The sequence below is a fragment of the Lepidothrix coronata genome, unplaced genomic scaffold (assembly GCF_001604755.1).
Source record: "Lepidothrix coronata isolate B3197 unplaced genomic scaffold, Lepidothrix_coronata-1.0 Scaffold34, whole genome shotgun sequence".
Classification (NCBI taxonomy): Eukaryota; Metazoa; Chordata; class Aves; order Passeriformes; family Pipridae; genus Lepidothrix; species Lepidothrix coronata.
In genome coordinates, this window is record NW_016690214.1 from 3822167 (window position 1) to 3848213 (window position 26047).

Genomic DNA, 26047 nt, shown 5'->3' on the forward strand with positions numbered 1-26047 from the left:
CGGGATCGGGACAGCAGGAACAGGACCGGGATCGGGACAGCAGGAACGGGAGCAGGGAGTCAATCTCACATATAAACCCTATCCATGCCCATCAGTATCCAAAGGGGGTGTCAGAGGATGGACCAGGCTCTGCCCAGTCCAGATGCTGCCCTGCCCCAGCACCTGCCTGTCACAGCCTGTGCTCATGGGGGAGGCTCCTGACTGTCCCATACATAGATGGAGCATCCCTGCTCCAGGATAACTTACCTGAGGTGCTGACATGTAGGAAAAAGTGTTTGTTTTGCTCAACAGTGACTTTTGTTTGGATTTTTTTTGACAGAGTAAAATTGGACGACATAGTTGCAGATGATTATGAAGAGACAGATGATGGCTTTACTTACACAACAAAAGAAGACAAAAAAAGGCACAGACACAAGCAGGACGAGGAAGAATTCTCTAGGAATGAAGACAGGCATAAAAGGAAAAAGAAAAAGGACAAGCATAATCTTGAGTATTCCTCTTGTAGGGAAGAGAGCTCTGTAGATATTTGTGACTCTCAAAAAAGGTACACGAAAAGAAAAAGGAAGGAAGAAGTTAGTGGAAGAAATAGACTTGCAGAAGGTAAGGAAGAGAGCTCTACTGGCCATTCTAAAAAGCTTAAAAAAGCTGAGAGGGAGAAACAGTTGGCAACAAAAAAGAAGGATGAAAAGCAGACAAAGGCTGCTGCAGCAAAGATGGCTTTAGAACGGGAAAATGAGAACTTTTCTGTAAATTCTGGTAAAAATAGCACCAAAAAGATCACAACACAGTCCAGAAAAAAGAGGGTGGAAACTTCAGATTCCTCCAGCACATCGTCTGACAGTGACAGCAGTGAATTAAACATAAAGCAAAACAAATCTTCCCATAAACCCGTAGCGGCGACACTTCCCAAAGACAAATCCCAAGCTGCTGCAAATTCTGATGCAAAAACGAATAAAGTGACTGTAAAGTCTAACACCGAAAAGACTAAGACTGCAGTTAGTAAAAATGCCAAAAAACCCCAGTCCTCTAGTTCAGATTCTGACTCGAGTACCGAGGATGAGAAGGCGACACCAGCACAAGACAGCACGGCAAAGGAAAAGTCTCTGCCCACCCACACGGTGGCTGTAAAAGCCAGTAGCAAGGCTCCCAAAGCAAAGAGCTCCTCTTCAGGGTCTGACAGTTCAGATTCAGACACACCTGTTACTAAAAAACCTGCAGCAGATGCTGGACTGAGTAATTCCATAGGAAGAAACTGTATTAAACCAACCAATATTCAGGGACCATTTGCCAGCCCAGGCCGTGGAAGGGGGCGTGGATCGGGAGAGGATTGTTTCTGGAGAGGACCCAGGGGCCGTGGGTTTCGTGGGATGATGAGGGGCCAAGGCCATGGGAGAGGAGCAAACCCTGGCTTCTTCTATAACTACAGCAGTGAAGGCCAGAAACAGAGGCAGTTAAATGAATCTGCGACAAACACTTCTGTTGTTGTCCAGGTGAGTGACTTGCACAGTCAGAGGTCACCTTTCTCTTGCAGCTTTAACTATTCAAAAAGTCTATAGGATGAGAGTAATTCATGAAAGCAGAAATAGCTTAATGGGATAAAGGCTGATCTTAACTTAGTAAATCTGTTATTTATCATATCTCCATTTGTCAGCCTGAGGAAGTGTTTGTATTTAAGTGATTATACTACACATCTCAAAACAAAGCACTCACATGGGTACCTTACCCTTCTCAGAGCTTCTCACAACCCATACAGCATAAACATTATCTTCTGGTTTTATTAATACAGTAATTAAGTCAATGGGATACTGTTTTTTTCCACAGAATCCCGTGGAAGTTCCCAAGAGAGACTATAGTGTGTTACCTCTTCTAGCTGCTCCACCCCAAGTGGGAGAAAAGATTGCCTTTAAGGTAAAGAACTCTGGAAATACCAAATGTTAGTGGGCTAAAATTGCTTCATTTGGGCCACTCTAAGCTTCTGACCTAATAATTTCTCTAAAAAATTCTCTCATTGTAAAGTCTGACTTAGATTTTTACAAAGGTTTGGAGCCTGTGCATAAGTTAAATGCATTTCTTTAGACTTTCTGTATTTGTGTAACACAAAGAAATGTTGTGTCTGCTGTCATTTCAGTGTGAATTTCCATGCACATATTGTTATTTCTCTAGATACCTTTTCTACAATATTATTGCCAGTCTTACCATACAAATAATTACACTTCACTGCAAAAACTTACAATTTGTTATTTGTATTTCTTTCAACAGCGCTTGGAACTAACTGAAAATTACAGTCCTGAAGTTTCAGACTATAAGGTACTGATTTTCTTTCCTCCCATAATTCACTCACTATTATAGGTGAGGTATGACTTTGAATATTTTGAGGTTGTGCAGTGTTTTTCTTTGCATCCAGTTGGCTCCAGAGGCCATTCCTGGTGCAGCAGTAAAAATGAAAACTAATTGAAAATTTGAAAGGTGAATAAAAATAAAAAAAGTTATTTAAAAAAAAAAGCCAAACCCAACTGCAAGTATTATTGATGATTTTGGAGATGACAAAAAACACAGACCTTCAACTAGAAAAATGTAGATGTATTTGAGTCTGCTGTGGTTTGAAGTCAGGGCAAGTTCTTGAAACTGGTGCAAGTAAAATTTCGTAGCTACTTGAGAGAACTTGGTTTCTGGAGAAGTACTGAGTTAAACTAAAAAGTCAGTGACAGTAAGTAAGCTTTGGTTGCCAGTAGCTACAGATTGCTGAGCTTTAATTCTCTGCAGATTTTATACACAGAGATAGGAAAAACTGATAGCCAAATTTCCTCTAGAATTGGTCAAGTAGCACAGGGGTTGTAGATATGGAATAGTTATCCAGTGCTGAAGTGTATCTTACCTGATTCTTTTCTTGTTGCTTTATGAAGGAGGCAAAAATAATCAGTTGGAATGCTGATAAAAAACAGATCGAGCTCGAGATCCTTTCAGCACCAGCAGGACAAAGTACGTACCTTGTTGTCATGTGCATCACTTGGCAAACAGCTCATGTTTCAGGAGTATTCCCAATTTCCTTGGGTTCATTCTCAACACACCCCTTCCCTCCTCATTCCCTCCCCAAAAAGTCTCTTTAAATGGAGGGGTTCTAACCCTTGCTAGTTGAACTGAAGATGCTCGTGGGCATGTAGAAAAGTGAATTTCTTCAGTCAGTATGAGTGCTCAGTAACTCACCTCTAGTGTGGCTTCATTTTCTGAAGCAAGCTGAAATCAATATGTGGAATTACAGAGAAGATGTGAGACCATAATGCCATTCTTTGCAACATCAGTGAAGCCACTGCCTTCAGTGGATGTGGAAGTGAGTCCCTGCAGTGACAAGGTGCAGTTCCTGAGACCTGAAACAAGGAATGTTTCTGAGACTGAGAGGGTGTCCTGCAGTTGCCATTGAAGCCAGAATTAATGAATTGTCATATGGATATTTTTCTCAACCTTAAGCAACACATTGTTACCTTTTTCATACATGTAGTCATATGAGTCACCTTAATTTTGGTGTGTAGTATTCAGCTCTACCTCAGATTTTTTTTTGTTGGAATTACAAGCCCAGACACACAACTGTAAACCAAACAGAACAAAACTGGGGTTTGAGGTAAACATTTAAACTTTTGTTGTTGTTGTTTATAGTTAATTGAGTTGTTTGTTTGTTTTTAAGTTGCTAAGGAGCCCGGGAAATTCGATCTGGTTTACCAGTCTGCAGATGGAGCAGAGCTGATCGAGTACGCTGTCCCTCAGGACACCAAGGTACGTGGGTCCTGCTTTGAATCCCGTTACCAGTTTTGCATAGCTGATACTTGCCCTGCTTTATGGCTCTCTGCATCTCAGGGAGATTCCCTTTACAATAATGGGAGTAATCTGATTAAAATAAATGGAAGCAAAAATAAATGTTCCTTCCTAGCAAGAATGTGCATGATCACAAGGTAAGAATCACTTCTTGCATATTACTCAATTAACTGGGGTCAAAGCCAGCATCAAACTGTAACTTTTCATTTTGGCCAATAAAATAAGCAACATCATGTCTCACAGAGTATCCATTCTTTCAAGCTTATTGATTTCATGCACTGTTGTTCTTACCTGCATCTTCCCTTACCCAGGATGTCAGGCAGGTTGAGGTTCGTCAAGAGGATCAATGAATCACGGGAATGAGTCTTTGTTCAGGCCTAGACAAAGAGTAATGACAGAGAAACTGCATCTGTTGGTGTAGCTGGTACCTGCTAAGTGTTGTCTGTGCTTTGTTTTCAGATAACTGAAAGCTGGGATGCCCTGATAGAGCCAAGACTGATTGTTGAGCCTCCAGTCAATGGATCCAGCATTGAAAATGGAACCATCTAAAGTGTGAAAAAATGTACATAACTGTACAGACTTGTTTTGTGAAATGCTGTCTTCTGGTTCTGAGGGTGGCAGGTGCACTGGTGGATATTGTTAATAAATTGTTTTAAAAAGAAGTATGCCAAAAGAAAAACACTTTTTTTTCCTTAGGGTGTGTTTTTACACTGTACAGGAAGACTTTGTTTAGTCTAACACAGATCTGTTGGGTTTTTTTCTTAATATTTATATCCTACTGCTGTGAGCTGCAGAACTGGAATAGTTTGATCACAAGATAAAATACAATCTTGTACTGTCAGTAACTTATTGAAATGTCTGGGTTTGGCTAAAACCATATAACTGTCATACAGAGGTCGTTTTTATTTAAAAATTAAATACTGTTGATATGCACACCTCCTCCTGCTGCTGAGCATCATACAAATGCCATGAGTTTGCAGTTACTTACAGAGTTCATCTGAACATGTCCAGAAATCCATGTGGATTTCAAGCTTCTGTAATTTTGAGGCATATAAATAGCAGTGGTAACTCAACCTTGCTTAGAACCAGTGGAAAATAACACAAATCCCCAGCAAAATTGTGCCCCATTGTGTTAATCTGTGTAGGCTCTGAAAACCCTTTTGTTTGTTTGTTTTACATCAAACCCTTTTGCTCTGTAAGAGCTGTGCTGCCTTTCTTCTTTCCTCCCCAGCAGCACAGTGGGTCACTGGGTGCTGGCAATGTGCTGCACTGACAGCTCTGATAATTATTAACATTGAGGGGACAACTTGTACCTCTGTACACCTGGCAAGTCTTACACTTCCAGATAATCCCTGTCCTGGGTAGTTGACTCTTACAGAGAAGACATGGAAAAAACCCAAAAACTCTAGATACAAACACCTGAAAAACTGTACATGGTGGTTTGCTAATATGTGCTCTGACCAGTGCATGATTACATTAAAATACTGCACATCTCTCCATTAGCCCTATTAAAATGTCTTGTTTGTGAAGGAATAATTTTTATACAAGTAAAACTGATTTGTGTATTGTGGTTCTCTTTAGTCGCCATTATTTCATGCTAGAATTTGGGTTTTTTAGAGAAATGGACAGTTAGATTCATGTGTGGCTGTTCTTGCAAACTGGACAAGAAGAAGATGCCAGACACTGGCACAGTGATGCTGAGACAGTGGGGATTAATGGAAAGATTCTTTTTCTAAGGGAAATTGTTCATTTTTAATTCTTAAGAAATTGTAAAAGCTAAGTGCAAGTATTTCACAGCACTGTTAGAGCAGGACTCGCCTCTTGTTCCACTGCCTACACTGTATTTTGGCCATGTAGTTCAGGACCACAGGAAGTTCTCAAGTAATTTCAAGGAAGCAAAGAGAGCAGTAACTTCATTAGCTATGTAAATGGTAATTAATTTTTAATGTTACAATGTTATTGTCTTTTAGACAAAAAGAGTGATTTGGCTTCCTCAAAACCAGAATTTCAAGCCCTCTTTGACAATGGGGAACTTAAATTGCTCATCTGAGCTCTAAACATCCTGTGCTCTGCTCCAGAAGCAAAAGCTACAGTTGCCAGGGCGTATATTTACCCTTTTTATTTACATACCTTTGTATCAGTAGATACCAGATGAGTGCTGCAGAAGGTACTGAGCCTTTGAAAGATGACAATGGCTTGGTCCAGATAAGCCCAAGGAGTTCATTCACTATAGAAAAATAAAAAATGTAAACATTAAGAGCTGCTCCTTGGTCCAGTCACCAGTAACACATGCACAACGCAGCTCTCTAAGAATGTTCCTTTGCAGTCCCTGTCAGCCACCACCTCTCAGGCACCCCCAAGTGTTTGCATTTCCTCTGACAGCAGTTACAAAGTCCTGATCAGCCCATCCCAACCGTGCTGTAAGTGCATGGCACCGTGCCCATCTCCTCGAAACTGAAACTCCTCCACCCTCCAGCATATGAGAGACTCTGTCCCTGAAGGTTTGCTCCTGTCACAGCCTTGCAGCTCCAAATGCCTCCTCTTGTCCTTTCTGCACCTGTATCTGTCACAAAACAGTGACTCAGAGCCCTGGGCAGCTTATCCCGAAGGAGTACTGCAAGACTGGAGTGATAACTGATGTGGGTAGAGGTCCATGTTAATCTCTATAATGTAGGTTTGCAACGACCATCCAGATTTAATTCAGTCTTACAAAAGAAATGACTAGGAATTCATTTCAACTGTAACAGATGACCCACTATTGCCTCTTTTGAGTGCTTTATACAATTCCTGAACATTTTTAGAAGCCCCTAAGGACTAATGACTACACGATTGCGTGCTAATACTTTTTAATGACATTAAAAGGAACCTCAGCAGTTCTCCATACAAGGTGTCCTATGCCCACTGGACAAGAGGAGAGAGCAGACAGCTCCTTGTGCTGCAGATCACCAGGCTCTGTTTAAATTACTGGGGGGCCACAGAATTTGTGCCAGGCTGCTCTGTTTCATCCATGCTGCCAGTGTGGGTGGAGAAGTACAGAGAGCCCTGAGCAAGTCCCTGGGATACCAACAGACAGGGCAGAAGAAGGAGGAGTAAGAATTTGGAATCAGGTTAGTTAAAACGGGAGTAGTTGCACCTGTTGCTATTCAGCATCAGTGTTCCTGTTAGAAACAGCGATTATTCAACAGTTAGACTGAGGAAAAGAAAAAAAAAACTCGAGGAAATACCTTCTGTTGTAATGGCTTCCACATTCACAGCGCGGTAACCCGTGCTTTAAAAATGCTGGATTGACATCAGCTGTTGGAACCAGACGATGTTTAAGGTCCTTTCCAACCGAAACCACTCTACGAGTCTATTTGATCTTCAACAGCCAGGTTACCCATAGCTCGGAGCAGCCGGGATTTGGGGGTCATCCCTTCCCTGAGCCCCAAGCAGGAGCTTGCGGGCTGTGACCGCGGCAGCTGCCGGACTGCGCTGGGGTGTCCCGGGTTCCCTCTGTGCGGGTTCTGGGACGGGAGTGGGGCTGCGGGGGGCTGTGGGGAGCTGCGGGGGGGCTATGGGGGTTGCGGGGGGCTAGGGGGGGCTGCAGGGCCGGCAGCCCGGGTGGGCACCGCACCCGACATCACCCGCTGCGGTTTAGAAACCAAACCCGAGGTCTCTGGGCTCGGAGAGTGACGCTGCCCCGACCCCACGACCCGGAGCCCCTCGACCCGGTCCAGCCGCGGCCCCGGTGCGTGGAGGGGTGTGAGTTCAGCCCGGGGGTCGCGGGCGGCCGGTCCCGGTGCTCCCCCGTGCCCATCCCGGGGCAGAGTCCGCAGTGCCCCGGGGGGGACGGGCAGGTGCTGCCGGGGCTGTCACAGGGCTGCCGTCCCTCCCATCGGGCGGGGGCGGGACACGCAATTTTCCGGAAAGCCCCGGCCCCAGTTTCGTTTTTTCCAGACTCAGTTTCGTTTCTCCCTCCCCAGTTTCATTTCTGGCTGTTCGGAGCAGCGGCGGACGCGGCGATGGCGACGCTGGAGCCGGAGCTGAGCCTGGCGGGGCTGGAGGAGGAACTGACCTGCTGCATCTGCCTCTGCCTCTTCAGCGGCCCCGTGACGGTGCCCTGCGGCCACAACTTCTGCGCCGCCTGCCTGGAGCTCAGCTGGGCCGGGCTGTCGGAGGGGTTCAGCTGCCCCCAGTGCCGCACCACCTTCGCGGTCCGCCCGAAGCTGCAGAAGAACACGGTGCTGTGCCGGGTGGTGGAGCAGCTCCAGGGCCGCGCTGGGGCGGGGGGTGAGGAGCAGGAGGAGGAGGAGGAGGATGGAGGGGCGGCGAAGTGCGAGGCGCAGGAGCCCCCCGTGTACTGCGACAGCTGCCGGGAGGCGCCGGCCGTGCAGACCTGCCTGACCTGCACCGCGTCCTTCTGCGCCGAGCACCTGCGGCCGCACCGCGACAGCCCCGCCTTCCGCGACCACCAGCTCTGCCCGCCCCTGCGAGACCTCCAGTACCGCAAGTGCCCCTCGCACAACCGGCTCTTCGAGTTCTTCTGCAGCAATCACGGCAGCTGCATCTGCTCCCTCTGCCTGCTCGGGCACAAGGTGTGCCACACCAGCCCCTTGGAGGAGGCTAAAGCCAATGCCCAGGTGAGCAGCTGCGGGGTCTGGTGCCCTCCGGGGCGGGAACATCCTCCCAGGGACACCCTGGAGCCTCCCTTCACTCCTTCAGGGAGGGCGAGGGGGAGGCTGGACCAAGACTTGGACTGTAAATCTTGCATCTGGCCTTGGCAGACTGTTATCTCCCTCCCAGGCACATCTTCAGATTGATTCCTTGTGTTTTCCTCCTCTCTCCAAGGAGAGAGTCATTCCTTGTGTTTTTCTCCTTTCTCCAAGATGTTGCTCAAGGGCCAGGGTTCTGTGAAGGTGCTGTCATGGGGCTGGCTGATTGCCAGCTCCTGGGCTGGGCTGGGCTGCGTTGACCAGTGAGGTCTCCCACACTCCTGGTGTCATCCAGAACTCCAAGCCTCCTCTGCTGCCAGGGCTCACTGCGTGGCCTTCTCACAGGCTGACCCGAGGGGCTGTGGACAGACATTGCCCTGGGTATGTTTTTAAGGCTCAAAGAATTATAAAAGTAGCCTAGGGAGATCTCCAGCACATAGGAAGTGCTCTTCTCCAGCCAGAAGGAGATTCACAGAGTGGAAGCCTGGCCTTCATATCTTACAGTGCAGCTGAAACTTGAAGGGTAGTTGAGTAAAGCATGCCTGAAAAGTTCAGGTGGCCAAACTCCCATCTGTTTGGTGTTTGTGTGTAGAGCTTTCCTGCAGAACTCACCCCTGACTGAGCTTAGCAGCATCTTGAGCTAAAGGAACAGGTAACTCACATCTGAGTGATAAAATTCTCAAAGTGAGAGGGGTGAACGGTAGCATTAACTTTGTGCCCAAAGCCCAGCCTGAGAGCTAACATTTATTGTTAGCATGTGAACTGCTGAAAGCACTCGGTCCTTATCAAGAGTGAGTCAACAGTGTGCATCTTGCTTCTGGGAGAGGTGGAGCTGCAGGGAGGGTGTGGGTGCCACAAGGCACACGTATGCAGGACAGTACTTCTACATCCTGGGAGGTTTCAGGAGAAACAGGTTTTAAACTGCTGGTACTAAATGCTTACAAGGTTATTTAAAACTTTCTGTGAGCATGATTCTTATTCAGTGAGTGTGACCCAATGCAACTGCTTCTCTGACATAATTTCTGATCTCTCCTATTGCAGGTGATGCTGAAGAAGAAACTCATGATGCTGAATAATCAGAGTGAAAGAGCTGCTCAGGCAATGAGCACTGTGAAAACCAACCAAAGCCAATCTGCTGTAAGTGGGTAACTGTTCAAAGTGCTGTCGGGTTGCTTGGCACACGCTGGCCACTGTGTGGTGTTGGTGATTGTGCCCTCGTGACAACGGCTGTAGTACTGAGGTTGAACTGGCAGGAGAAGATGTTATTAGGAAGAAACAGAAAAGAGGCATTTTGGCAGGGCCAGGCAGCTCTGTGGGATATGGGAGTAAACCAGGCACTATGTGTTTAATGCCCCCATTCCTTGCGAGTGAAGCAGTTTTCTTTACAAACTACATAGAAATACTCAGCTCTTCTGTTTCAAGTAAGAGAAGCCTAAATGTTCCTGAAAGGTTTTTGTGCAGTAGCAGTAAGAGTACTTTGTTCACAAACTGTTCTTTTGAAACCAGTGTCTGTCTGCTCTTGTCTGCTCCAGGAGACAGCTTCCAGAAAGAAGGATTTGATCAGAAGTGAGTTTTCTGAAATTAAAGCTATAATTGAAGAAAGAGAAAATGAGGTCATGAAAGCAATTGCAGATGAAGAAAAGAGAGTTTGGAACAAATTTGATTATATTTACAGTGTTCTGGGAAAAAAGAAGAATGAAATTCAGTCTCTCAGAGATCAGATTGAGACGGCACTGACTGAAAGCGATGACGTTCTGTTTATGAAGGTATTATGTCCTTTAAATGTGAATCCAATTCTTCATGTTTCTAGAATGCAGAATCACAAAAACCTGCTCTGGTCATCCCGCTCTCCAGACACTTTCAGTCAAACAGTATTGCAGTTGTGTGCAAGAACCTGCTATGAAAGGATGTGCCAATGAGTACACAAATACCGGTGAAAGAACACTGGAATGGTGTCTGAAACTCCCCCAGTTCAGCCACTACCTCTGCCACAAACAGAGGGGCCAGCGGGCGAGAGAACTCATCTCCAGGAGGTGCTGCAGTTCTGTCCAGATCCTTCTCATTGTTTCAGATATCAATTGGGAATTAAGGCATGTGGGCTGCTGCTGAAATTTTGCCCTGGGTTGTGTCCAACTGTAGCCTTTGTGCCATTTAAAATAACCTGGTTATATTTTAATGTATGTGCTACGCAAGGTGGTCTGCCCAAATCTTCCATCTGTCATTTCAGAGAGCAGTAGCACTGCAACGAACATCACCAAAAGAGGCTTTCGTTCCTGTGGTTGAAATGGACCAAAATGTGATGAATTCCACTTATAAATTTGCCGTTAACCTCAGAGAAACACTGAAACTTGCAGCAGTGATTCAGTATAAGGAGAGAAAAGCAGAAGGTACTGTATCACTGAGAAAACTGGCATTTTCTGCTTTGACTGTGAGCTCAAATGAGGGATCTTCCCTCTCCAAATATAATTTAAAAAAAAGTGCAACAAGTACAGTTGGTTAATGTAAATTATGTCTTCCACCCTCTGCAGTCCTCCCTCCATTTCCACACAAAACCATCACAGTATGGGCTAAATTAGGAGACAAAACATGGCAGTGTCTCTTCACTGTTATCTGTAATTGGATAAGTTGATGAGTATCATGATCCTATACCCTTCTGGCACAGCTCAGCCTTTCTTCCCTAGAGTAATTTATGGTGTCATTATGTAGCAGGCTTGGATGTGGTTAGGACATGGATTTGAGGGGAGACGTGAAACTCTTTAGAGTGACAGGACTTGCGTTACCCAACTGTCAAGGTGCTGATTGTGTAAGTCCTACTTACAGCAAAACTGTCTTTTTGACTGGGGCATGGGGATGCACTTGCCATCTCTGCTGAGTGTCCCTTCAGTTCTATTCACGTAACGAATAAATATGACTGAAAAATGTCCTCACTAATGCCTTTCTTTGTAGTTACTGTGCATTTCTGTGTACTGGCAATACCAACCATAATGTAAAATATTGCCATTGCAGCCACACCTGGGAAAACTATGGGCCCTCCAGTGGCTCCTAGAGACAAAACCCCTGTTGGAAGAAGGCCTCATCAACTGCGTAAGTACTAAAGAAATCATCCTCTCCTAACTATGGTTTTACAAATAAATAAGAGTTCAAGCAGTTACCCAAGAGCTGTTTGCTGTAGTGGTGATGCAGAGATTATCTGTATGAGCACCTTGGCACGGGAAAGGGAGGGTGCTTTGGGATGTTTAGTGATGGATGCCTTTTGAGCTGGAAAGCAGTGAACTGCACAGGTACAGTGGTGCATCAGCCTGTAGTGGTGTCAGTGTGGGCTGTAAAGCAAAGCAGAGCTTCCCCACCCTCTGGTTCTTTCAGGGTTTTTTAATTTGTACCAAGCACCTCTTGGCTTGTTTGATGGATTTGTACGTATTGAATTCTGCTTATGGGCTGTTCATGTTCTGTTGTTTTAGGTGCTCCCTCACAAGATCGTTCCCACACAGAGAAAACCTTTTCTCACACTCCAGCCACTCCACAGGAGAAGGCAAATACCAGTAAGTGATGATTAAAGGAGCCTTACTCAAACATTTTGCTGGCCACATCTTGCCTACAGTGTAGGGCTGGGTGATGGAGAAAAGTCTTTGTGGCAGGTTATACTGGGGCCTTTCAGTGCTGTTTTATTCCAGATACCAGCATTAATGGGCACTGTAGTCTGTTTGGAAGATCCTTCATATTTTCCTTTGGAAATAAATCCAAGTGTTAAGAAACCACTTCTGTTACTCCCACAGAGCTCTTGACAAAGGGTCCTTTCCATTCACAAGTCCTGGGTGTGGAGCACTCAGTGGGGTCTGTTGGGGAAGATGGAGTTTAATAGACTTGTAGCTCCTGTTGCTGCACTGAAGTTCTGTTGTAAAAAGAAAAGGAATAGTCTGTTCCTCATGGGAACAGGTGTGTTGCCACTTGCCTGAACATGCAGCATCCTGGAGGAGAGAAATATTCCAGGGTCATAATTCCTATGACTCTGGAAAAAGGAGGCAGATAGCAGGTTGTGTTTCCTGTGCAGCTTTTCGGTGTGGGTGTATTTGTACCTGGCTTCAACATGCTGGACTGTCAGCTCCATCTACTGCTGCAGCTTCAGAGGAGCTGTGACAATGGTGTTACAGCTGACACAATCTTATCAGGGCCTTTTCATTCCCAGTAGAACTCACAGTCTACTTTTTCTTTTTCCCCCTCCAGAGGAGAAAAACAAACCTGCTAAAGTTGGTAAGTCCAAACTTTCAGCATGCTTATTCTAATTTGCATTGACAACTCTTAAAATGATAAGCAGATGGTCATTAGTGTTGGTAAATTGAGTGTTGGTCAATAGTGTTGGTGTAATGATCACCAGAGTGATCAAACACTGATAGAGGTTGTACAGAGACAGTGGGATTTTCAAAACCTGACAGGATGGAGAATAACCTGAGCTAATATTGAAGTTAACCTGGTGTGGAGCAGGAGGCTAAACCAGACATGCTCCAACCTGAGTGTGTCTGTGGTGGTGTGTTAAACATGCAGGGTTTCTTTCCCAACTGGCCAAACTCTCTTTTCTTCTGTCCACACAGCACCAACCACAGCACCAAAAACTGCAACTGCTGCTGCTGCAACTAAAGAGCTTATTGTCAGCTTTCTGAAGAAATCCAGAGAGGAGCTTCTGCAGTGTAAGACACTCAATATTACACTACTTGAAGATGAACTTTCTGCTTTTATTGCACTGGTGTTATGTGTCCTCTGTAGCTACCTAACAGAAATACTTCTGAGGAGGTTTTGTTAGCTTAATAGGCCATCAGCTGGTTGTTACAAATGAAGGAAATTTTTGGAGGAAAAAGGGGCAGGAGTTTTCTAAATAGTTCTTTTGCCAGATGAATCCAATTTGTCTCTAGTATTTGTGTATCTTTATGAAGATAAATGAAGTTTTCTAAGTAATGGCTTTGGTTTCCTCCAAAATGATGGCATCAGGGTAGCCTAGAAATATGGTGTAATGCAGTGAATTTTTTTTTTTTAATGAAATGGAGGCTTTTATGTGAGCTCAGGATGCCTTGTTAAGATGCTGTACAACATGGGTATACCTTTTGCTGCCAGATCAAAGATCCCCTTCTTTTTCCAGCATTTATTTGGGTGGTGAAAGAATGCCATGGGCATGCAGGAAGGAAGGAAACTCGCCCTCTGTTTGCCTGCTGTGTAACTTGGAGCTGCAGTTAAACCCAGAAGGTTTTACTGAGGCCCTCAGAACTGCCTGCACTGAGGAGGAGAGCAGAGCTGGGAGATGAACATGCATGGGAACAAGTGCTTGGGCAGGACAGGATAAATAAATAAAAGTGCTTTGCTCTTCAGTACCTTCACATGATTCATGTCGTTGCAGATACTGCTCAAATCACCCTGGATTACAACACAGCTCATAACAACGTGATGCTGTCTGAGAACTACACCAGGATGTCCGTCTCAGACAACTTCAGGGGTTACAACCCCCACCCTCAGCGCTTCACCGACTTCCGCCAGGTGCTGGGGTTCCAGTGCTTCAAGAGGGGGATCCACTACTGGGAGGTGGAGCTGCAGCAGAACAGCTTCTGTGGCATCGGGGTGTGCTACGGCAGCATGGCCCGGCACGGCCCCGAGAGCCGCCTGGGCAGGAACAGCAGCTCCTGGTGCATCGAGTGGCTCAACAACAAAATATCATCCTGGCACGATGACGTGGAGAAGTGCTTACCCAGCACAAAGGCCACCAGGATTGGTGTGCTGCTCCACTGCGAGGGGGGCTTTGTGATCTTCATGGCAGTGGGGGAGAAGCACAACTTGATCTATAAATTCAAAGCCCAGTTCACCGAGGCCTTGTACCCTGCCTTCTGGCTGTTCTCCAGTGGCACTGTGCTCTCTCTCCTTTAAATGAAACAGTAAGGTCTCCTATCTTAGTTTAGTTCACCTAAGTACTTATATGCACGTAATCAAACCCAAAGTCTCAAAGATTGATTGTTTGAGGCAAAAATTATTAGCTCTTTTAAGCAGTTTGGGAAATCTGCCGATTCTTTGGTCTGAAGCCTTTAGAGAGTGATTTAGCAAAATGCTGATGATAGTAAAAACTACAATGAAAGGTTTTGCAAAGACTTTGATTGCCCTAAAATCAAAGTCATGGTATGAACCATTGTTAAATCTCTTCAGTAGCTGCTGTGGCTTCTGTGGTTGCCTGTAAAGGAGCCCCAGAATTAATGTGTTCCACAGGTAACCATAATCCCTTTGAGAAAGAAACAGGAAGAATTCCTTGACAAATTCAGGTTCCAGGCTTTGAGGGAGCTCTCAGTGTTGCCTTTTTGTCTATACACAGACTGTTCTTCATACTCAGGTTCTCAGTGTACGACTCCACGAGATGCTACAGAAAGAGCTACTGAAATCAGTAAGTCCAGGTCTTATGGCACAAAGTTGTAAAAGCCAATATGACAGATCTCGTCAGAATGGAAATGCAGAGACTTTTAGAGTTGATGGGAAAGAAATGGTGTTAAAATCACCAAGGAATAAATGACATTGACTCTGGGAATACACCAGAGAGTCTTCAGGAAGACATCCTGCAGAGCAGTGATGTGTGTCCTGTGATAACACAGTTTGGGGGATGAAGTATTCTGTCTCATCTGCTGACCCAGAACATGCTTCACATCTTCACACTGAAGGCTCTTTAGTGTTGGGGCGTTTGTTGTGTGCTGAGGAGTTCAGGGGGTGCATTTTTGGCTTGCATATGGAGCATAAATCTGCTGTTTGCTTTAAGGAGGGTCTTCTGTCATAAAGCTTTTCCTCTTTGTGAGGTGGGATATTCTCTGCTGGTGTATCTTTAGTTGTTCAGGTGGTAGAAGCTGGATTTCTTGTATGTTTTTGGGACTCTGATTTGAGAAGTCTCAAGACATGTGCACAGGACCTAGAAAATGCTGTTTCTTCTCTGCATGAAGCCTGTGGGCAGACAGGTGAGTCCTTTGAAACATGCAGGGAATTAGCACAAAGGAGAATATACATCCATTCCTACTGGGATGGATTTTTAATTTTCCTGGTGTTCTTTGCTTTGGGTTGTGATATGTCTTCAGAAGTTCTGTGTACAGAGGAATCTGTACTTCCTACTTACAATCTGTAGGCAATCAAGGTACTTGGATCTCATAGTTATTGGGTCTGTATCTTGTTGATGCCTCTGGGCTTACTGTGGTAGCTCCTATTTCTTGAATCCTGTGAAGAACAGGGAAGCTCACGAGAGACTTCCTGGACTTTGATTTGTAAAACTCCCATTGTGGGACTTGGTGAAACAGAACACAAAGCCACTGCTGGCAGTTTGGCAGGGAATTGTTAGAAGGCTTAAAAGACCCTCTATGATACATTCCACATTAGCCAAAGTGCTTTGGAGAGAGACTTCCAGGGCTTGGTGTCTCTGTTTTCACTTGGCTTGTAAACTCTTGGTACTTTGTCAAGGATAGCATAAGTTTGATTTCTTCCATTTCTTTGGCCAAGATAGGATATGGAATTGATGGGGGATCTAAAAGTGCCACAGCTGTCTCTGGAGCAGTGGCAAGGGTCTCCACTCTCCAAAGCACAGTCAGCACTGAAACTACCAACCTAAGCAGAAGTCTTTAGAAGGTGTGGAGGGAGGATATGTCCTGCTGGGAGCCAACAATGAATGACAGACTGGGTTTTCTGCCCTTCCAGTTTGTCAGCATTGAGGGACAAGAGCAGTTTCCTCTGAGAAATCCTTTATCTGCTTGGCAGTGCCACGGGGCTGCAGATCCACTTGTAGGTGCTGAAAGATACTCTGTCCCCTTGGGACAAAGGTTTGTGCAGTGGAGAAGGTCCCCATTCTCTGTTGCCTCTTGACTTGAAAGGGGTGTCAGTACTGACCTCTAAGTCTTTGGGCTTCTGTAGCCACAGTCTGGAGTGACACCCAAAGTCAAGAGCAGCTTTTATTCTGGCCAAGGTGGGAATTCTTGAAATGTGACATCGGTGAATGACCAACAGTATGGAAGACAGAAGGTGCCCTGGATTACGAGGCAGTGAAACAAGCCTGCCACTGTACTCCTGGTCCTATTTCTTGCTTTCTTTAGTGCTATGAATGACTAGAAATCATAGAAGGAAATTCTGTTAGTTTGGAATGAAATCAGAAATATGTAATGGAATCGCTGGATTTCTGAAAACTCTTGTTTTGGTTAGCTTCAGATATCTTGGATATATTGAAACATTAGGGTGATATAATATTAAGAAAAATATTAGTTACAGCATAATAAGTGATGATTCAAAAACCTTTTCAACACAACTGAAGTGGTTGTACTTAGGCAGTAACTATCAAAGCTATACTGGTTTTAAACAAAACATCTGTAGAAGCATATATTTTAATTGTACTTCTCTTGTTAATACTACGAAGAACCCAACTTACCCAGTCTAGATATAGAAGTAATTCTGGTGTCAATAACACCATGAGGATGGGGATTGACTGGCATTTTAATGTACAAGTGAGAGTAAATCAAGAAACAGTTGCTCACTGAAAAATAAACTAATCTGTTTAAATTTAATCTTTTCTTCAATGAAACACATCAGAAAAACATTGTATTTAGAAAAAGAAACGCTTATGTAGTTATCTGTTGGTTGCAGTGATGCATCAGCCAGGTACTTCAGTATGTGTATGGTGTGTTATTCCATGTAGTTGTGTCACCCAGGTGTCCCCACCAGGGCCACCAACATGGATTTTATGCCATCTGGTCCCTGGCCTGTAACTGCTGCAGGAGCTGACTGGTGAATTGTGATAGTTTGAATTCAATAAATACTGACAGTAAACCCCAACTCTCAATGTTTTGTTCTGTGCTCAGAGTTGAAGCAAAGCAGTGAGGGAGGCAGAAGGGAAGACACAGCAGAGTACAAATAACAGGTCTTTTACTGCATAATTCCCTGAGTTATACAAGAAGTGGGTAAGAGAGAAAAGGAGAGTTGCAGAGGCTGTGGTGGCCTCTGGGCTGTCTAATGCTGTCCTAGATCTCCTTCCCCTGAGCTACACACCCGTTACCAGCTGAGGACAAGGGGAACATCCTGACCAGTAAACAAAACTGGAACCTTTTCAAGTAAACAAAAACGTGGCCATCAGCTGGAGGAAGAGGAACAACTAAGGACTCAGTGTGGGATTGCTTAAAAAACCCTCAGGTGATGTCCAGCATCTGCCAGCTTAAGGTACACCCAGAAGCAGCAACGGGTGATGATTCCTAACATTACCCAGTGAAATCAAACTAAAGGGAGTGTGGTTTGCAGGCTGCTGCCTCCCCACGTGGCCAGTGGAAAACAGCTCAGGAGGGAGCTGTTCTGGTGGCTCAATATGTTTAAAAATCAGCCCAAACAAAGACATCCACGAAACAAGTTCAGCATTTCCTTTTCCACTTAAAGTTCTCCAAGTCAGTTGGGCTGATGAAGGTTTTGGAGAAGAAACTCTCCAAAGAGTTCCCAGAGACTCAAACAGTATTTCTTGATCAGCATAACACAAAACAACAAACCAGCAAAAACTAGGGGAGGAAAAATCCTCATCTTCACTAACCATGATGGCCCTGGGATTAGGAGGTCAATCAGGTCTGTCAGAGCTTGGTCTCAGTTTCCAAAGCCAGACAAATAGATATTTTAAGCCCATATAAACTTGACTGTGACTACAGCCTGGGTCTTGAGCAAGTACTGAGATCCTCAGGAAGTCAGCAGGCTCATTGCTCATACAAGGTCTATTTTCTTCCTTGCTAATGACATTTCCTCTGGATTTAGCTTTGTGAACACTTTTTCACAGCAAAAAGAAAAACTGACTTGGACTCCAAATTGTACTCTCTGGGAAAACACGTGAAAGTGTTTATCAGGATGCTCCCTATTTTAATAAAACTATATTTGGCTACTGTTTAACACCCTGTATTTCTACACCCAGTCCTCTGACTCCCTCCCATTTGTTCCCCCCTTCCCCATTCCCTCCCAATTAAGTGGCTGCTACTTCTCAAATAATCAATATGTCAGTTAAAAACATGTCACGGCGTGGCCATTGTACGACTCCCATTCAAAGTTCATGTCATTTAGACTTTCATTGGCAGCTATTTTGTCCCATTAAAAAGTTCAAGACAGCAATTTGTGAATCTTGCTCAGCCAAGTAGAACTGTGGAAAAAAAAAAGAGGAGTCATTTCAAAAGTCAATTAATTGTGGCCTGTCAGAGGGCTCCTCATTCAGATTTTTGCAGGCCTTGTCACGGGCTCACATCTGTCAGCCCCGTGTTTCCCAGGCTGCAATCAGATGCTGTTACACGGGAAATAATGGGTTTATTCACACCATTTATTGGGCTCTATGTGGTAGACACATTTGTATATCATTTTACGGTGTAGCAATTCCATTTACATAAAATACAGGCAATTATGGGAGTCTGGCCAAAGCACTGAGGGAGGGTGGGAGGAGCCATGGTTCAAATAATGAAAGCTAATTGAAAAGAGGCAGATAATTTAGGTGAAAACACCATCATGAGCAATTCTTGATCCTAAATCAGTTCAACAGAACTTTCAGAAGTCAAGTTAGTTGTATTTTGTCTGTGCTTATATTAAGCTCCTTAGTATCTTTCAGTGTAAGAAAAGAAAACATACTTTTTACAGCACCTATGTTCCATTTTAAAAAGGAAGTAGTTCTTGGGGATTTTTTTTTTTTTTCCTCAAGGGTAGTTTCCTCCCCTCAAGCTTAGAGAGAGTTTCCACATTCGACTGTAAAGGAAAAGAAATCAAGTAGAGATTGGGGAGGAAAAAAATATCTGGAGAAAAAGCACACTGCATGTAGACAGAGCGAAACATTTTAGAATTTTGTAATCCTGGGCACAAGCTGCTTTCTAATCCCCCAAAAAGACAATCTTTTCAAAATTCACAGTTATTTTGTGAGACAATGACAATTTGAAGAAGGAGAAACTAATGAGCGTTAAAAGAGTTCACAGGGCTCACAGAGCCATTATCCTCAGGGAATTCTCCAGCTCCCAGTTTAGGTGGAATTGTCAGCTTCAGTCCTGGGTTTTAACTCTGCTCCAGGTTCAGTATCTGAAAACTGAGCTCTCAACAACAGTGTCTCTGTTTGTCAGTTGAGCTCAAACTCGCAGGGGTTGGCTCCTCTTTCTCTGGCAGCTCGATAAACAAACATGAAATCCTTAAAGCGAGGGGCACAGCCCAGCCAGGCTTCCCCAAAGTGTTCATTCCCAGTGAAGAGGAAATCTCCACCTCCCTTCTTCACCTTGCACTGCAGCAGGGTTCGGATCGGGCCTCTCCACTCCCCACTCCCTTCATCCTGCTGGAAAATCCTGTTCTTCTGCCTGTAGACTCTCTGGACACTGACATCCACCTGGGACATGTGGTTCTCTGAGTCGTGGGAAACGTTTCGGATGGATCCCTTCACCACTGGATGTGAGGAAGACAGGAGTTGGTTATGGAGCAGCAGGGAAGCAGCTCAGGTACCAGGAGCTCACTGAATGAAATAACTGGAGAGCAGGAGTGGTGCAGTTTTTACACCTCCCACCGACATGTGGACACATTTCTGAGCTTGTATTGCATCCTTTGCCCAGGGGATCCCTACACAGACAGTGCTATGTCCTTGGAATTGTGCTTTATGACTACTCAAACCAGCTACATTGAGGACAAAGCATCTATCTTGCTTGATAATGAAAAGTAGTGAAGGATTAAAAAGCACATGAAAAGAGGTTGGTTCAGGGATTCGCTTTTTCCGGTCTGTGTTCCAAGACAACGACTATCACAGGTTGCCTTCCTTACTGACTCCAGGGGACTCTGGAGCTTTTCCTTTCACACCACTAACAGAGGTTAATCCAAGAAAAATCAGAATATGACTTGGTTGAAGGAAATGAGAGCTTTTAATTTTTTTTTTCATTTAACGGTTTGGTGTTTTTTTCCACTCAAAAGAAAATGTCATCCATCCTCCAAAAGACATTTTGGGAGATGATGAACAACATTCAGAACTCCTAAAGCGACTTTATTTGAAGCCTTATTTCAAAAATCACATAGCATACATGTACCTTCTTCTCCCAGAAGGATCCTAGCTGGAAGGGAAGCACAAGAAGCCACAGTCTCTGACTGAAAGCATCCTTTGCATCAACCACATGGAGAATAAAACATTTCATCTGACAGGTGTTTGCTGTCCTGAATCCATCTTTCTCAATGTCACTGCCCCCATTTTTCACAGCAATCAATTATGCTTCTACTAATTAAGTTAGTTTCAATCCCACATCCATAGAAGGCTCAGAAACAGGCCACCATTTGAGCCATGAGCTCTTCAGCAAATGAGAGGTTTGCAAAGCAATGGGTACATCACCACCCTCCTGCCACAGAACTCACTCGTTTGGGCACAGAAAACTCAACAACCCAAGATGCAGGATAGACTTATTTCCGAAGCCTCCAAGAACTTCCTCATTTAATTAGATTTTCCAAGGGAATGCAGAATTTTGTGTAACAGATGTCTCTGCTCTCTCTCCCTCTTTGTGTGATCATTTTTAATCAGATGCAGTCAAGTCTATTGACAAGCTATAATGCACTTGTTCCTGGTGCTCCAAGTTGCTCCTGCACTGCTCAGGGCCCAGTGACTGAAGACCCCCATCCCAAGGGTGACTATAAAGCCCCCATTCACTCCCAGTGTCATTTACACTTTCATTAGCAGCTATTTTCTCTAATCAAAAAAGTCGATGATAGCGATTTGTGGGCTCGGGGCAAGGAAGTCAGGCCATAAATAGAGTCAGTTCAAAGGGCCATTTCTTCTGGTCTGCTGCTGCTGTGAGTGTAAGTGCCCCCATTGTGTGCCTGGGCCTCCACATCTGTCAGTCTCCGGTTGTTCCGAGGGAGAGCACCCGCATGGGAACCAGGGACTTCATCAAGGAAAAACAACGGGCTGGATTGCACCGATTAATTTAGAGGAAGAATAAAAATTACCAGCTAAGGAGCACCCCAAGGGAAGCCTGCTCTGCACTGGGTTTGTATTTGCACAGTGATGTTGGTGTCTGGTTTTATCAGCTTTGTAGTGTGGCAACCCCGGGGTAGGGAAGCAGTGATTTGGTGGGGTTTATAAACATTGAACGGAATTTGTAGTTTTATTTTCACGTAGGTGCATTTACAGCAATGGAATTGTGGCCACGTGGAGAGGCAGCTCTACAGCTTTAGCTGTTTGACCCAATCGAAGAGGTACAAATGTGAGTGTGGAAAAACAGGGGAATAAAATGGACAAACCACTCAGAAGAAAAAAAAAAATCCTATTGCACTATCAGGTAGAGAAAAAGGAAAAAACTTTTAAGGTATCATCAAATTAGTATTTCTTATTATTTCTTTTCTTATGGACTATAACTGCTCTGTTTTCTCATAAGGCATGAAACCTAACCAGGACATCACTGAAGGAAGTTTAAACCACCTGAAGTCTTTAACTAAGCTACAAACAACTCACTGCCTTTGCAGAAAAAGAACTAGAAGTGTGTGAATTGTGAGGGAAGAGAGAGAGCATATTCATAGTTGGGATAAAAAGAAACATAGACAAAGGGAATAAAAATGACCACACCAAGCATGTACAACCTGTGTGTATGAGTGTCTACACCCAAGAGCCAGCAGCTCACACCTGTGAGAATTACTCACAGTTCAGTTTTAGATCTTAACTTTCTGCTTGCAGGAAACAAGCCAGTTTCTCCCTTCCAGGTTTCACTCCTGCCCCCCCCCCTTCAGATTCCTTTTCACACAGCTATTTTCTTTCCCAGATCAGGGAGCACAATCATGACATTATTTGAAGAAAAGTAGCAAACAAATCCAAATAATCAATATAAACAAAAGGCAGAATGACTCTCCTTTAGTCAGCTTACCGAAATCACTGCTGCAAATGGCCATAAGAAGTTCCACGTTGTCACAAGGACGGCACATAGCTAGAAAAAAACCCAGACCAGTTAGTTATTTATAACACTATAATATACATACATTATTATACAATAATACGTACATTAGATAATATAGGACTGGTGAATTAGGAAAGGAGACGAGGCAGAACTACCAGGTTAGAGAGAATTATGATCAGATTCAAAACAAGTCTCTTGTTGTGCAAATACAACCACAGCAAAGAAATAAGCACAGGGGATGTTCTCAGGGATGGCACCACCAGGACCCCCCTTGCAGCGACAAACCCCTCAACCCAAAACAGCTTCTATCACAAGGGATGCACCAGTGAATACCAAACGCTATCCCAGATCTGCCCTGGCAGCGGAGCCCCGGGGCTGCCCCTGCTCTTACCTTCCACCAGGGCCATCTTTTTGAAGTCGGGGCCGGCCGTGCTCTGGTTGCTCAGCAGCTCGTACTGGAAGCTGGCGGTGCGGCGGCTGATGTCCCTCTGCGGGCTGGCCTGCAGGAACAGGGCCACTCGCTGCGGCCTGTGGGCGCTGAAACAGGACACGTGGTGGGGCCGAGCCCCTTGGGCCTCGCTGAGCACCAGGTGCAGCTGCCCGGCGCGCTCCACGTAGATGTTGGCACCCTGGAAGTCGCTGGCGGGCTTGATGCAGACGGTGGTGTGCTGGGCACTGGACAGGTTGGGCTCCAGGACCACTCGCAGGGCTCGTGCCGGGTACATCCATTCCAGGGAGCCCTCGGTGCAGCGCAGATGGACCTGCTCCACGGCGCGGGAACGGGGCTCCCGGCTCAAACCGCTGCCAGGGCAACACCATCGCTCCATCACTAACGGTGCCCACAGCACAGCCAAAACATCCCGGAAAACACTACCACACTGCCCAGAGAGACAAACCCTACCGCTAACCGACTCGCTCCTAATGACTCTTAAATTGGCTTCCTCCGGCTGGACTGCATTCCTTCCTCCCTTCCCTCGGGTCACAGCTGCAGCACCGTGCGGGAGGGATGGGGAGACACGGATTGCTCACACCTGGGGCTGCACCTGAGGGCACGGGAAGGAGCTCAGCCCCTTTTGCCCGCCTGCAAATCCATGCTTGGATGCCTGCAGCATCCAGGGAAATGCCAGAGGGCAACTTCTCTCTGCTAAACAGCTCCAAACCTTTCCGTGAGGCAGGGCTGGCCAGTGCTCGGATGTCCGGAAAATCCCACCGGTGAGCGGATGGGGGTGAGAGCCGCCGACCCGCAGCGGGAGCTGCTCAACGAGCACTGACGTTACGCCTGAAAGAATTTGGTTCAAAGACCTAGATTTCCAAAATAATTTCTAATATTTCCCATAAAAATTAATCACAGGAAATGCTTGCGATGGAAAGGCGTCGTGCTGGCCCTGCTCCCGAGCTCTCGCTTTCAGAACAGTTACTTTTGCTGAAGTCAGCTTACGGGGATCAAATCCGCAATAGCGGAATTAATTAAAGGAAAAGTAAAACAGCCAACAAAACGTCGAGGGAAAGGATGTAACACCCGAGAATACTGAGAATATTTGTCGCCGATTTTCCTGTCAGCGATCGGAGCAAACGCGCCAGCGCCGCGCCCGCGGGTGCTGGAACGGGTCGTTCCCTCCCCGGGAGCCCCCGGATCGCGGGGCGGGTCCGCCCGGTGCCCGCAGCCCCTCGTACCCCGGTACCCCCGTACCTGCCCCTCCAGCTGCAGCGATCGGCGGTGCCCGGCCGCGACCCGCCCGCCCCGAGCAGCAGCAGCAGCCGCAGCAGGGCCGGGAGCCCGGGCGAGCCCCGCACCGTGGCCATGGGCTGCCGGCAGCGCCCGGGCGCGGGCCGGGCTATAAGGGCGGCGGGAGGGAAGGGGGTGGGCTGGGGGTGTCGGCCGAGCCCGTCACCGACCCCCTTCCCCCCGCCCCGCCAGCTCGGGGAGAACCCCCCAGCACAGGCGGGGGACACCCCGCCATCAGCCTTCATCCCATCATCATCCCCTCTCCATCCCCCGGGCCGGGCAGCCCCCTTTGTCCTTGAAATATTTAGAAGTGATTAATAACAGTTTCTCGTCGCCGCGTAAGGACAAACAAAAATCGTGTCAACATAATCAAAGCGAACTTTCGAGTGAGTGATGGAAATTCAATAGTTTTAACTTTTGTTTTCATGATTATCTTTCGGGGTCCGTGCACAAGAAAGCTCCGGGGCCCACGATTATCATGCTAAAAGCCGGGCTGTGCCTGCCAATAATTAGATTTCTATATGCATTGCCCTTTCCATATTTTCAATGAACGACATGGGGAGCTGCTCTTTTGCAGGTCTGGGAGAGCGAGTCTCTTTTAAGCAGCTCCTAAGCGTGGAATCGGGATTTCGTGGCCGGGCGGGGACAATGGCCCTGGGCACGGCTGGGTGGCACATCCCCAGATCCGCGGGGCTTTGTTCCCGCTCAGCGCCGCAGCGCCCGCGGTCACCGGGACCCTCCGGCCATCTGTTACCTTGCGGTTACCAGCGTGTTCTCACATTGCCCACAGATGCACAGGGGAAGAGGCAGAGTTTGGCCGCTGCCTTCCTGCAATGAGGGATTTTCCTGAAGAGGAAAAGAGATTTGTCAGAGGAGATATCCTGTTAGACTCTCAACTGTCTAACACTAGACTCCTTGAATCGTACTTGAACCCACACACCACCACTTTTCTGTTCATTCACCAAATACTTTACATTTTTACTTTTATTATCAGAAAAGAATTTCAGCCCTGATTTGCTCTTTGCTAAGGACCCGTGTTCTTCCCCACACGTACCTGTGTTCTGACTCCTCACACAACCTTGGGCTAAAGTGTGGCTCAAGCTGGTGCTGTGCACGGCTCACTCCAGCAGTTCTAAAAACATTCAAAATGCGTTAAACCTCGATGCTTAAATACATTAGTGCCAGCGATCCTGAAAGCTCTGTGAAACGATTGTCTTACCCATCTAAGAAAAAAAAAAAACCTGCTGAATCTCTATGCTCTGCCCCCATCTTGAATGGAAAACAACACACAAATACTCTTTAAAAGGTTTGATCGTGGCATAATACAGGAGCTGAGAGGCCAGAGCCCTTCTCTCTTTTGTGCAAATGAGACCGGGGAACAGAGTGGACTTGGGGAGGGAACTGACACTATGATAAAGTGGCCCCACAGGAGGATTTATTCACTTCCAAAAGCCCAAACTAACCCATCTGCTGCCATCAGGAGAAAGCATTGAGCCACTTGATCCCTGAACTTCTTCCAGCAGCAGCATTTTCCCCTTTCTGGGGAAAGCCCGGTGGGTTTTCCTGCCTTACTCTCAGCAGCCTTCCCACCCCATCTCCAGTTTCTATTACCACCACATGACACCAAAACATCTCCTGTTAAAACTCTTACTTGAAATTGCTCATTACAGGTAGGACATCTGTAGGACTTTCCCCCCTTACACTAAATAAAGAGTGGGCAGGGTCACAAGCTGTTTTTAAGATCCCAAATCACTGACAACAGAGGTGAGAAGCAACAATCTGGACATTTCACCTCCCTGCTGAAGCCTGGGGGGCTACACCACTTTAACCACATCTATTCTAAAGTCACAAAAACTCACCTTCTCCCCAGGGGTGAAGGATGAACCAGCAGCTGCTGAGACAAATCGCTGCATGTTACCAGTGTTAGA

General features: G+C 45.9%; 4 protein-coding genes across 4 annotated transcripts in view; 2 read left to right on the top strand and 2 right to left on the bottom strand.

Moving 5' to 3' along the window:
- COIL (coilin) overlaps positions 1 to 4469 on the top strand; it is a 4898-nt gene extending 429 nt beyond the window's left edge. Inside the window, exons 2-7 of the mRNA XM_017812089.1 lie at positions 320 to 1490; positions 1822 to 1908; positions 2260 to 2307; positions 2904 to 2979; positions 3680 to 3768; positions 4267 to 4469. Of these exons, the coding sequence (XP_017667578.1) occupies positions 320 to 1490; positions 1822 to 1908; positions 2260 to 2307; positions 2904 to 2979; positions 3680 to 3768; positions 4267 to 4356 (1561 nt within the window). The 3' untranslated portion in view covers positions 4357 to 4469. The remainder of the gene's footprint in view (positions 1 to 319; positions 1491 to 1821; positions 1909 to 2259; positions 2308 to 2903; positions 2980 to 3679; positions 3769 to 4266) is intronic.
- Positions 1 to 7159, bottom strand: part of SCPEP1 (serine carboxypeptidase 1) — an 18607-nt gene extending 11448 nt beyond the window's left edge. Inside the window, exons 1-4 of the mRNA XM_017812091.1 lie at positions 7032 to 7159; positions 5938 to 6034; positions 4099 to 4184; positions 3205 to 3365 (exon numbers count right to left, since the gene is read on the bottom strand). The gene's annotated coding sequence lies outside the window, so the exon portion shown is untranslated. The remainder of the gene's footprint in view (positions 1 to 3204; positions 3366 to 4098; positions 4185 to 5937; positions 6035 to 7031) is intronic.
- Positions 7160 to 7729: 570 nt separating this feature from the next.
- Positions 7730 to 17318, top strand: TRIM25 (tripartite motif containing 25). The gene is made up of 9 exons (XM_017812030.1): positions 7730 to 8426; positions 9540 to 9635; positions 10031 to 10264; positions 10726 to 10885; positions 11505 to 11582; positions 11957 to 12037; positions 12720 to 12746; positions 13085 to 13180; positions 13882 to 17318. The coding sequence occupies exons 1-9, from the start codon at positions 7809 to 7811 to the stop codon at positions 14400 to 14402; spliced, it is 1911 nt and encodes a 636-aa protein (XP_017667519.1). The 5' UTR covers positions 7730 to 7808; the 3' UTR covers positions 14403 to 17318.
- A 1168-nt stretch (positions 17319 to 18486) lies between these two features.
- Positions 18487 to 26032, bottom strand: LOC108495773 (meteorin-like protein). The gene is made up of 6 exons (XM_017811819.1): positions 25979 to 26032; positions 25174 to 25188; positions 24874 to 24965; positions 22785 to 23194; positions 22364 to 22423; positions 18487 to 19916 (listed from the first exon to the last, which is right to left on the bottom strand). The coding sequence occupies exons 1-6, from the start codon at positions 26030 to 26032 to the stop codon at positions 19600 to 19602; spliced, it is 948 nt and encodes a 315-aa protein (XP_017667308.1). The 3' UTR covers positions 18487 to 19599.
- Between the last annotated feature and the right edge of the window lie 15 nt (positions 26033 to 26047).

Coding starts and splice junctions, on each gene's coding strand:
- TRIM25 (XM_017812030.1), top strand. CDS start 7,809: ATGGCGACGCTGGAGCCGGAGCTGAGCCTGGCGGGGCTGGAGGAGGAA. Junction 11,583..11,956: donor AAGAAGGCCTCATCAACTGC/GTAAGTACTAAA, acceptor CTGTTGTTTTAG/GTGCTCCCTCACAAGATCGT. Junction 12,747..13,084: donor AAACAAACCTGCTAAAGTTG/GTAAGTCCAAAC, acceptor CTGTCCACACAG/CACCAACCACAGCACCAAAA.
- LOC108495773 (XM_017811819.1), bottom strand. CDS start 26,032: ATGCAGCGATTTGTCTCAGCAGCTGCTGGTTCATCCTTCACCCCTGGG. Junction 23,195..24,873: donor AACACGCTGGTAACCGCAAG/GTAACAGATGGC, acceptor TTGCCCTGGCAG/CGGTTTGAGCCGGGAGCCCC. Junction 19,917..22,363: donor CATTTGCAGCAGTGATTTCG/GTAAGCTGACTA, acceptor CCTCACATCCAG/TGGTGAAGGGATCCATCCGA.